The 12,798-nt window shown below is 38.1% G+C and overlaps 1 protein-coding gene across 2 annotated transcripts in view; it reads right to left on the bottom strand.

The window, feature by feature from the left end:
* PRDM5 (PR/SET domain 5) overlaps positions 1–12,798 on the bottom strand; it is a 2,968,604-nt gene that overhangs the window by 1,832,216 nt on the left and 1,123,590 nt on the right. For both annotated transcript variants that reach the window (XM_044074997.1, XM_044074998.1), the window contains one exon: positions 4,899–5,042. In XM_044074997.1, the coding sequence (XP_043930932.1) occupies positions 4,899–5,042 (144 nt within the window). The remainder of the gene's footprint in view (positions 1–4,898; positions 5,043–12,798) is intronic.

The raw sequence follows: 12,798 nt of genomic DNA, 5'->3' as shown, positions 1-12,798 counted from the left end.
TGTGGTTGCTTCTAATTTTGAATCCTGTGGTGGTTGCTAATATCACAGACATTAGCTTGTAGAATACTTAAAGCATTCCTTGATACATTACTGCTACATGTGGAGAAGCACATCTGCTTTCCCAACACACTGGGGAGAGAGCCACCATCATATGTGGTTTATACGATATTGCCTGCCTCTTTAGATTGTAAACATGTGGCATTAAAGACCCCACCTGGTAACCATGGATAACATTACATCAATAAAAAGTGCCACCATTCCATCCAGAGATTTCCCATTATCTGGAACAGACTACCTATCTATGTCAAACAGAGCTCCAGACAGCACCCTGGCAATGCCAGTGATTCCTACATATGACATACAAGTCATCTGTATCACTATTTACTACATGGAGACATCACACAGGGCCACTTAGTAGATAACTTGCAGGCAAAGTGGTCCGCCTACATATCCGCAACCTCATACGTAATATGCACAAAAGACATATTCCCCACATCTCTCTCTGTCTCTTCCCATCCTTGATGTGTTGCAGGTGATGCAGGATGATACTTCCTGGAGCCCTGGATGATGAAGCTAGCAAATAACCCACAAGGCATGGACAAACTGCACAACCCAGAAATGTTGAAGAGCATGTATTCAGCCTACGGAAGTCCTAGTTCTGCTGCCTAGACATATCTCTAGGGGGTGCAATGTGGATTGTAGTAGACATCCAGCAATGGCCACATCCCTCCAGATGGCATCACGCACAGCATGTTGCAGTGCAAGCAAAGTGGCAATATCTAGCTGACCTCTATGGGTCTTGACACATACACAGTGGCAGTCAGGTGTTACACAGAGAAAAAATGACTCCGGCAGTGTTATCTAATGGCTATTTTGCATGCCAGAGACGCACTATGCATATGTAATCTCCGCATACATCATACAGAAAGATGGTAGTAAGGGTGACAGCTGTTATCATTTGTACACTTGCCAAGAGACACATGAATACATGGCAGCCACCAATGGGTGACTGACCACATGTCAATTGAGGTGGAGATAGGAATTATGGGGAGGGGTGGTCATTGACTTACATTTTTGAGCACATGGATATTTATACTGTCTGGTTTCAAGTATGTGCTTTAGCTCTGTGTTTATAAGACCTGGTCCCTTTTCTTGCTGTTTAGCCCAGTGACCTCCTATGTGAACATGCTAACTAGTTATGTAGGTTTGACCAAGTCATAAAAATTCATTTTTCCACCAACATTTTTCAGAAAATTAAAATAGTAGAATGGTACCTAAGGCTCATTTTAATTTTGTCTTTTAATTAGTTTTGAATATTCTGCTCAATTAACCCATCATAAGTCACCCTATACTCATCTCATGTCTGTGGATGTTTTTCATTCTTGATTTATGACTTTGTTGTTTGTGTAAGTACATATTTCCCATGGATAAAGCTGTTTTTGAAAAGATGACCTGATGAAGTCTAATGTTGTTGTTGTTTGTTTTTCGGCTTTTCCCGGTTAGGGGTCGCCACAGCGGAACTCCGGTCCGCTAATGATTTAACCGGATGAAAATGCTTACCATACAAGAATAAAGCAGAGTTCTTTTTGTGACAAAGTCTGGTTGAACTTTTTATTTTTATTATTTTAAAGCTTAGTAGTGACTTTTGAAGTTTTGCACTTCTTTTAATTGTTCCTGAATGCCGGACTTTAGTTAACCGACCTGTTTTTATAACAAAGAAGTGAAGACAGCCTGCTAGTCTCATGATGGGGTCAGCTATTCTCCTTGCATCTCTGATTGTATTTATGAAATTATACCCTCCAAATAAACTTGCTTACACATTCAGAGAGAATATGTTGATGAAAAAAAATCTAAACTTTTACAGTCACAGTGCTTAAAGTAAGCAGTTTGTGAACTGCATCACTTAACCTACTGGCCAATAAATTTAGTTCTAACTTTACTCCTCTCTCCCCCTCCATCTGTCCCTCAAGATATACCTGAAACTGGCTTGCCACCAGCTATCATACAAGACCAAGCCTTAAAACTGCTATCAAAAACTAAAAATACTGCAATGATGGGTGCTGACGATATCCCTGGATGCATCTTAAATAGATTAAAGCATGACTTAGCCACACCATTAAAAACACTGCTGAGTCTCAGCCTCCATACAGGTTTTGTACCATGCAAATGTTGAACAGTTATAGTCATTCTGAAAAACAGAGGACTTTCCACTGACTCGGGCAATTAGAGACCCATAAGTCAGACCAGTCTCATATGCAAAGCCTTGGAAAGACTTACCACAGAACTAATCAATCAGGACGTAAAGAACCTCTAAACTCCAGACCTGTCTCAGTTTGGATTTGTCAAAGGCAGGTCATGCTTACTCTAACTGGTGGATTTTTTGAAAAGGTCACCAAAGCAATGAATGAAGGCAAAGTTATACATATCTCGCCCTGACCAAAGCTTTTGATACAATTCTCCACTCAGACATAGTAGAAAAGTTAAATAAACTGGGAATAAACCCCTATGTCACCTGATGGATTGCCAACTGACTCACACATAGGATGCAGATAATTAAAATAGGGGAAGTTACTTCCACAAAGAGATCAGTCACCAGTGATATCCCTCAGGATTCTGTGCTGGGACCTTTCCTGTTTGGCATCTACTTTTCTCATGTAAAAGCCAATATCAAATGGCAATGGCTGACTAAGTTTGCAGATGACTGCAAGCTAGGAGCAGTCACTGAATCCCCACATGAAACAACCATCCTGCAGGAACATATGTCCTAGATAAATAATCAGTACCAAAATCATGGATTGAAACTAAATGTCAAAAAATGCACTATTATATAATTGAGAGGTCATCTGCCACACTGACAATATGCCCCTAGCAGTTGACCCTGTTGTTGGGGATTCGTGAACTTATGTGGACAGTGACCTAACTTTTGACCAACATGTATCCATTACTGTAAGAATGTCCTTTTATATTGCTCAGTTTATAAATAAAGGAATTGTGTCCAGAACTAGGGATGTCATTGCCCCCCCTTTACTCAGCCCTCCTTAGGCCAGTCATTGAATATAATGTCCCCTTTGGCATGTGTCTCTCCAGACACATGCAACAGCTGGAATGCCTAAAAGGATACAAGGCATGCAACAGCTGGAATGCCTAAAAGGATACAAGGCCTAAACAACATGTCTTACATGGACCAACTAAAAGTCCTGGTTGTCCCTATACAAGGTATCCTAAAGACTGGTAACAGATGACTTGTGTCTGGCATACAAGGTATCCTAAAGACTGGTAACAGATGACTTGTGTCTGGCATACAAGGCATCCTCTGACCCAGTACCGATGGATCTACTGCACATCAGAAAGTCAAATGGCATCAGAAATACTCAGTCTAGGAATCTAAACCTCTTCTGCAATATCAACAGAATGGATTGGAGGGGCAGGTACATCTCACAGAGGATACCACTGCTCTGGAACAGAATCTCCATCCACATAAAACAAAGCTCATTCCTGTCCATATTGAAGCGCAACTTAGACCTATAGATGGGAAACAGAATTTTACCCCAAGACTGCCCCTGTACTACTAACGGACAGAGAGAGCTCTCTAATCCTCTATCCCATGTATAGGTGCCCTTAAATTATCTATGATATGATCCCAGTTGTCATTAGGGGTAATATATAACTATTGACCATGGCATGGGTAAGGCCAATCTATAACAAAATGGGATAGGTTATTTTGAGCACAAAAAGGGAAATTGGCTAGGCTTAAAATGACCCACAAGGGCAGCTAGCCTAGTACTTACCTAGGAACCTTTAAGTGGTTAACTACGTTATGATGCTGAAAACACAATGTTTCTTAAGTAATGAATGCAGAACAAGCACCCATTACCACAAATTACTACATCATTTGTATATATGCAACAATGATTATAAGCATCATATGTGTTCTTATCATTGTGTACAATTAGTCCTAATTTTGTTGTTTGCAGACAGCAATACAACTTCTTACAACTGATCTATATCTTTATTTGCATCAATTCAGCTGCATACTGGTTTTATGCAACAATCTACTATAATCTGTATATTTTATATTTTTATGTTCACTAAATCTGTAAAATGTGTGAAACTTTTATTTTTCTAAGTGATTACTGAAAAGGGATTGTTGGCTAAGAGCATTAAGCACCATGTCAACAGATTGTGACAAATAATTAAATTCGGGTGTCATGTGTTATGTGATAGTTCAATGCAACTATTATTTAATACAGTGCATGTGAACTGTAAAGTTTCACCCCATGTTCAACAACACTAACATCTATGGAGATCTAAAATATTTACATATCAGATACATTTATTATTCCCTTTATCTAATAACTGCTAATAACTTTCTAGTGTGATTTTGTAAAAAAAAAAAAAAAAAAAAAAATTAATTTTGCTTATTTTATATTTTCTGTATAGAAAAGCTTAGTTCAATTTATTTAGTATTGCCTAGTTCTAATTTCTGTAGAATTGCTTAGTTTAACTTTGTCAATTTCCTGTTTGGAGCTTTTCTCCCCGGGCCTCTACTGAAAACGGACATATATCCAGCTAGACTAGCCCGGTCAACAAATGTAAAATAAAATAAAAAAATAATAAATAATAATAAATAATGTTTCATTGTGTTTGACAACACTAACATCTATGGATACCTAAAATATTGACAAAGCAAAACATTTCTCTAAGGATACTCCCTACTTATTTTTTTTTCATAATAACAAAACTATGTTTAACATTCAACCAAATACCGCAGAAAGCAATGGTCTGCCTAGAAAGAATATTTAAATGTTAGAACATATGGAACGGCATTCACTTAATCCCCTGGACATTAAAATATAACTATTCATCACTGATGCCTTTAAAATAAAAAAAGTATGTACCTCCAAGTCTGCCCTCCATTTTGTATGCACCTCCATCTGCATGAGAAACAGGCAGTCTTTCTTCTCCAGCAAAGATATTCTGAGTTACAGCATGTGCGTTGAGAACATCTTGTAACTGAGTAACAGCATCTCCTGATGTTTGTTCTACAAAGAAAACAGTGCATAAGACTTGTCATCTCACCGATAATGATTGTACAACTTCCACATTTTTACTACTAAAAGCTGCATTTAAAATGCATGTGTGATACTTGTATTATAGAAGGTTCATCTTTTATCCATAATTAAAACTAAGTGGGAGTGCCCAACAATAAACTATGTACTTACTCTCCAGCCAGCTACCTCTCACACTTGGAGTCTCTCAAGGGTCCATACTAGGTCCACTGCTCTTCTCTATTTTAATCAACAACCTTCACACTGCTGTCCCTAAAGCTACCTGCATTCAATAACCAGATGATTCACTTTGATCTGCCCAGCACCCTCCCCATCCAAACTGCAAACCTTAACCCAAAATACATTTAACACTATCGAGAACTGGCTCACCAACCAATGCCTACCTCTGAACCCCAAAAAAACTAAACCTCTACTCTTCTCCCCCACTAGTAGATCCACCACACTTTCATTCTCTGTCACATCTAACAATGGTACCACTATTTCCTCAGATAATCACACCAAACTGCTAGGGGTTATCATAGACAATAATCTCAAATTTGACCTACAGGTCAACAAAACCATGCAGACCATCGATAAGAAGCTTGGATCACTGTATAGAAACAAGACATTTTTAACCCCACTGTCCAGGACTGCAACTGCCCGATCACACCTACTCTCTACTCTTTTACATGCCTCGCCTGTACTCTCAAACCTCAACACATCTGAACTAGGCAAGCTGTCCCATAGCTACAATCATATTGCCAGATTCGCCACTGGCTCCACCTATAGAACCCACCACTGCCAGAACCTTAAACAACTAGAGTGGCTAGAACTGCCCAGCTTAATTCAATTCAATCATCTCTTAATAGTGCACAAAATTTTGTAACACCCTGAGGATACCCCCTCACTTAAAAATATTATTAAGTCATATAGCAACCTAAGATCCCTACGATCAGCCAACAAACTACTGGTCCAAACCCTCAAAGCTAATAACTCTGCTGGTGAATCTCTGTTTGCTAACTTTGTTGGCAAAACCTGGAATTAGTTTCCAAACTACATAACCCTACAATCCTCCAAAAGTCTCTTAAAAGAAACTCAAACAGCATCTCAAAGTGAATTAGCTATGCCCATGTACCAACCGTGATTAAGTTATAAACTAAAAGCATATTCTGTAATTATCATAACTTGTAAATACATCACCAAGCTCTGCTTCCAATCTGATGTCTCTTACTTTTAATTGTGTCTGTCCATGAGAACTGTGAGTCCCTGCTAGAGAACACTACTAAGCCATTGTATATAGTCACTTTGTTTTTATACTTGTTTGCTAACTGTGTAATCTATGTAAGTTTGTCTATGTGGAGCTTTTCTCCATGGGCCTGTGCTGAAAATGGGCATGTATCCAGTTGGACTATCCTGGTAAAAAAATGTAAAATAAATAAAATAGAGTAAGGAAACTGAAAAGGACACTTTGCTTTGCAGAATAAACTTTTTAATGGGGATGAATTATTATTATTCATTTTGCAAGGAAAGCTGTAGGGGGTAAATAACAAAGTATAATGAAATAGGTATGGGCAGGTTTGTTCTGTCCTAATATTAATCTAGCAAAATACAATTATAATAAAAATGTAATAAAACTGTCTATATTCTTAAAAGACTTATCATAAACAAAGAATAATTATATTATAATAATATGATAATCTGCTATAAAACTATCTAATAAAATAATCTAATACTTATTACTCTGAAAACAATGTTGCCAGTGCCAGTAGCAAAACATGTAGCACACTCACCCTTGGTGCAGAAGTCTGTGTGTTCTATTCCCATACCAGGTAGCTGGATTGCGGACACTGAAGTGCAGCATAAGACATTGCACTCCTAAGTGTGTCACCTGTCAGATGAGATGTAAAACTAAAGACCAATCTGCCTGAGCCAGTTGTAGCTCAGGTGGATGTAAAAGATCTCATGGCACCTATCCAAAAGAGTGGGGAAGACATGATAAAATGAAGTACTTAGGAATATAGCTTAAAAAGGATTCTGTTGTGGCAGCTAAGTACATGTGGGAAGAGACTAAACCAAAGCTTAGAAATTGGAAGCTCTATTTTATACCCATGGATAGCAAGATACAGATAGTCAAAATGTTTCTCATCACTATAGTTTTACACACAGGTTAGGCACATTTTTATCAACCACAGAAGTTGTGGATAGCAATTAATAAAGATCTAAATGATTTTATCTGGGAGGGGAAGATAACAAGAGTTGAGTGGGATAAGTTGATTCTTCCAACAGAACAAGGTGGCTTGGGATTACCTGATTTGGGGCGGTACTTCAGAGCTACACAGTTAAGGCTCCTATACATAGCACAAGCAGAAAGCTATAATTCAAAGTGGAAAGGGATGATGATGAAACAGGGGAAGCTCAAGAAAAAAGGAGACACTGAGATTTTGGAAGCAGATCCTTAAGGAGAATAGCAATAACCATATAGAATATTATATTCATAAAGTAGTAGAAAGTATTCTAAGAACTAAGCAAACATGAGAATGGACCAAGGAGATTCGGCTGATAGGAATGACTGCAATTAAGGATATAAACAATAGGCAAGACAGAGTTGGAGTTTACTGGAGAAAACTGGCAAAGGAATCAAGGCATTGGGAGCAAATAGTTAGACAGGGAAAAGTAATAGAATGGGAAGACGCCAAGAATTTATTTGGACTGCAGGCTAGAAATGACCTTCCCTATCAAGGCTTGATATCAGAATATAGCCAAGAGAAAGAAATAAGGAGATGTTAAGCAAAGAAATAACACTGGTAGAGTTTTTAGTAGAATCTGTTAAAAAGGGATAATTAGTAGAGCATATAAAATATTATATGATAACTATAAGAATCAATCAGAGGATGTTAGAAAGGATTGGGTAAGCAATTCATAAAGAACAATGGGGGATATAGGCATGTCTCCCAAATATGCACAAAAGTCTATAAGACTTAGGATCTTTGCTTGGAAGTGTTTACGTATGTATCTTTATATGCTAAGTAGATGCCAAATAATTTTTTCCTTAGGTACATGACAAATGTTGGAGGTATGACAGGGAAGAAATAGGTAATAGGGAACATATTTTTTGGGAGTGCAATGAGTTGGCAGACTTTAAAAATTCCCCTGCAGACTACTCTATCAGAAATACTGGGTGAGCCATTTTTTTAACTACAGAAATAATGTTTTTGAGCTATGACAGAATCAGAATTGCCTAGACATAGTAAGGGCTTGTTGAGTCAAATTATGGTAGTGAATATAGAAACAAAGATAAAACAACTGCAGATGGAATCTGTAGAAAAGGTAGGAGCAAATTACATAGAAAAAAATAGGAGTGGTTGGAACAATATGTGCAGAATAAAGTCTTGCAGGAGGAATGAGATTTAAAAGAAGGCAAGATATGAATGAGCTGTGTCATGTTTGACTGACAATAACTGGACAGATTATAAGTGATGTATAATGTTTAAAACTAAAAATATCAATCCAATAAAACGTACCGGAACAGGATAATGGATGGAAATAATTTTAATGAAGAACACACTTATTGAGCACTTTCGTCTCCACAAAAGCAAGACTTCATCAGAATACATAGTTACACTCAATGACCCTGTTTAAATATCTTACCAAACAACACGATTGGTTAGGAATATAAAACACCTACCCACTTTTCACTTAATATTAATGACGTAAAAAATTCCCTTTGAGAAATAAACAAAAAATAAAATGCATTGTCATGCACACATACAAATTCACAAGGTAAATTATGTATAATAAGTATACATGCACAGCACTTTTTTTTTTTTTAAATTATATTTCTCAGCTTTTTCCTGTAAATACAGGAGATATAGAGATGACTTCATTCCGATCTGGGGGAAGTTAGCAGCCAGTCTCAATTACCACTGCATCTCTTTCTTCATCAAAACATTCTTCTAGTTACCCCCTTTCTGGTCTATAGCGATAGTATCCAAAATGCTAAAAACAAATTTGTTAAACCCCACACACACTAAGGAATGTTTATATAGGGCATTGTTGTCCTTTTTATTGTTTATGTCATATACATGTTCGTAAATTCTACTCCTCAATGCCTGTTCCGTCTTACCCACATAATAACTTGCACACTTGCCACATATAGTAAGATATATCACCCGTTTAGTGCTACAGTTCCGAGGTTTAAACCTATTTGTTTTCATAACGTTCCTTAACGTGGAATGTGCCTCCTTGTTGATGTATGTACACTGCCTGCAGTGCCCACAAGGATTAGTCCTCTTTCCATCCTCCTCCTTAGTCCTAGTTTTGTATTCCAACAACTGTTTGAAATTGGCACCTGTTTTATGTATAAACACTGGTTCATTACCCAATACCCCACGAATTTGTGGGTTTACCTGAAATATATTCCAGTTCTTTCTGATACTATTTTTGATGTCACCAGACAAACAGATATACTGCAATATACAAGCCTTCTCAAATTTCTGGCAACCACCATTTGTTTCGGGTCTATCAGTATTCAACACCAACCCTAACAGTGGTTTATATTTATGACCCCAACTGTGGTAGACTTCCTGAAGAATACCTTCAACTAACCCCTTAGGATAACTTCTTTGCTTAAACATTTCCCCCACCGTGTCCAATTCTCCCTTCACATCCTGAAAATGGGAGGTCATCCTTGTCACCCAAATGGCCCGACCTTTAACCAGGCACTTCTTCTGTGTTAAAGGGTGGTTACTTAGAAAATGTAAATAAGAGTTGCAGAAAGTCTCTTTAAACATTAGACCTAAATCCAGTCTCATCATACGATATGGTAATGTCCAAATAATTAATATATTGTGTATTATATGTATGTGTAAATTCCAAATAATGTGTGGCATTACTTAAGTAATCCGGGAATAGTGGGATATTATCACTGGGACCATTCCACAAAAAAAAAAAAAAAAAAAAAAAAATCAGCCAGGAATTTAGTGTATAACACAACATTCTTCTAGTAGGGGCAGCTGAACAAAAATTTATTTTCCCATCCCAACAGAATCATGTTCGCATATATGGGGGCACATGCTGCCCCCATAGCCACTACCTTAATCTGTTGAAATTAATCCCTTTCAAACTGCACAAAGTTATTTTCCAAAATTAGTGACATAATTTCACATAAAAGCATGATCCTGTCATGCGAAAATGAAGATGTGAGAAACAGAGTCTCTTCAAATAACTCCAACCCCTCTTCTTTAGGTATCACTGAAAAAAGATCCTTGATGTCGAAAGTCAAAAAAGATATACCGTGGCTCCATAATTCCTTTTTTAACTTACTAAGGAAGTCCCAAGAGTCATTAACTATATGGGGGACATTTTCCAATAATGGTTTAACCCTTCCATCCACTAAAACAGCAAGTGGGTGTGTTTTAGACCCACTTGCAGCCACAATGGGTCTAAAAGGGGGTTCCTGAATGTTTTTATAAATTTTGGGTATCCCAAAGAAGGTGGGAATTATAGGATATTTGTGGCTTAAAAATTTGTATAGTTCCCCATTGATTCTTTGTGTTAATACATATTCCTCAAGGTAGGAATCTATCCTTGAATAGGCTATATTAATTTCATTCTTAGATACAGGTTTGTAAACTCTTTCATCAAAAAGAATAGTCTGCATACTATTGGAATAATCCACAGAGTTAAACATCACCAACCCACTCCCCTTGTCAGGTGTCATAATATGGACACTACTGTCCTGTCTCAAATCTTTCAAGAGCAACATTTCATCCCTAGAAAGGTTGTAGCCCTTCTTCCTGTTCCTACAGTAGAGTTTGTACATATCTTCCGTAACTATCTTTTCATACACATTCAGAAGGGGGTGCAATGGTGGATTAAATGTGCTTTTTCTTTTAAGTATAGAATGCCTATTCTCAGGACCTTATAGGTTCATAGGTTCATAGATTAGTACTAAGCTAACTGCCCTTGTGAGCCATTTTAAGCCTAGCCAATTATCCCTTGTGAGAATCAAACACTGCTCCTTGTGTTTGTAAGACAAACACCTTAACCATTAGGCCACCCTCCCATCTTGCTCAGAGAACATGATGTTAAAATTAAGTTTCCTTAGAAACATTTTAAAGTCTACCAAACTATCCACTATATCCACTCCCCTCTTGGGAATAAATTTAAAACCTTTGAAGAATAACCTGAAATATTCCTCAGTTATAACCCTCTCTGTGTAATTATAGATAGTATATCCACTGTATGTGTTGATTATCTCCTTCTGTAATTGCCCCTGCCCCTGTGATAATTCCTGTTCTGTGGTTGAAATGTATAGTTTGTTGGATATTGTCCCTTCTCCATATATCTGCTTGCCACTCTCTCTGAGCGCCTTAACGCCTGAAAATCCTGTTCGGAATTTTCACATGGCATATTGTAACTAATAGCCTCTTGATTATACTTGGTTAGTATCCTGTTCCAGTATGTTTTTTTGCATTGGTTTTTGTTCATGCTGGGGCTGATTTTCTTGTGGTTAAAACTAAAAATATGTCAATATGCTTTATTTTCATTTATATAAATGTAGGACTACCTATGTCATAAGTGATAATTTAATAAAGATGTTTCTTGTTTAAAAAAAAAGAGTAGGAGAAGTGCTCCACTGCCTTGGCCAAATTTCTTCTAGTAGTATAAATACCACCACGTCTCCCCTGAGAAGAAGATACGAGCCTAGTGTGGCTAACCTGGTCAACAAAAGATAAACAAATATAACTTGATTTTATTTCATTTTTGACAGAAGGTAAAAAAATGTATATGTATGTATTTAATATGATTTCTCCGCAGAACAGGTTATTTCTGCGCAGGTCAATAAAGAGAGAAATACTGGACTTATCCTTACATCCTTTATTGCCCAGAAAATGGATTCTGTTGTGGAATTTAATTTTTTAGGAAATGTTTGCAGTTTGTAAACTAATTAATTCTGATAACTATATAACAAATTGAACAGATTCTGTTCAGTGACTATTTCTTCTTCTTCTTTCGGCTTTTCCGGTTAGGGGTCGCCACAGCAGAGCACCTGTCCGCTCATGATTGGCAGTGGAGTTGTTTTACGGTGTCAAGTTGCCAGCCCAGCACCCAACCTTCCATGGAAGACACACACACTCACACCTAGGGCCAGTTGAGAGTGTCCAATCCACCTACAGCATGTCTTTGGGATGTGGGAGTAAACCTGAGCACTTGGATGAAACCCACGTGACCACAGGGAGGACATGCAGACTCCACACAGAAGGCACCCCAGCCGAGGATCAAACCAGAGAACCTCTTGCTGTGAGGCGACAATGCGACAAAGAGGTCGCCACAGCAGATCACCTGTCCACTCATGATTGGCAGTGGAGTTGTTTTACGGTGTCAAGTTGCCAGCCCAGTGCCCAACCTTCCACGGAAGGCACACACACGCGCACACTCACACCTAGGGCCAATTGAGAGTGTCCAATCCACCTACAGCATGTCTTTGGGATGTGGGAGGAAACCGGAGCACCTGGAGAAAACCCACGTGGCCACAGGGAGGACATGCAGACTCCACACAGAAGGCACCCCAGCCAAGGATCGAACCAGAGAACCTCTTGCTGTGAGGTGACAATGCTAACCGCTGCACCACCATGGCCGCCCGTAGATTCTGCTCAGTGACACAAGTTCTAAAATCCAACTATTTTTCTAGAGTCTTCATACTTCTCACTTTAATTCAGGAAATTAGACTCAAAACTTCAGCATCTGT

This window comes from Protopterus annectens, chromosome 6.part0 (genome assembly GCF_019279795.1).
Source record: "Protopterus annectens isolate FY-2018-M chromosome 6.part0, PAN1.0, whole genome shotgun sequence".
Taxonomy (NCBI): domain Eukaryota; kingdom Metazoa; phylum Chordata; order Ceratodontiformes; family Protopteridae; genus Protopterus; species Protopterus annectens.
The sequence above is the reverse complement of the archived record's forward strand: the minus strand, read 5'-3'. Positions and strand labels throughout refer to the sequence as shown.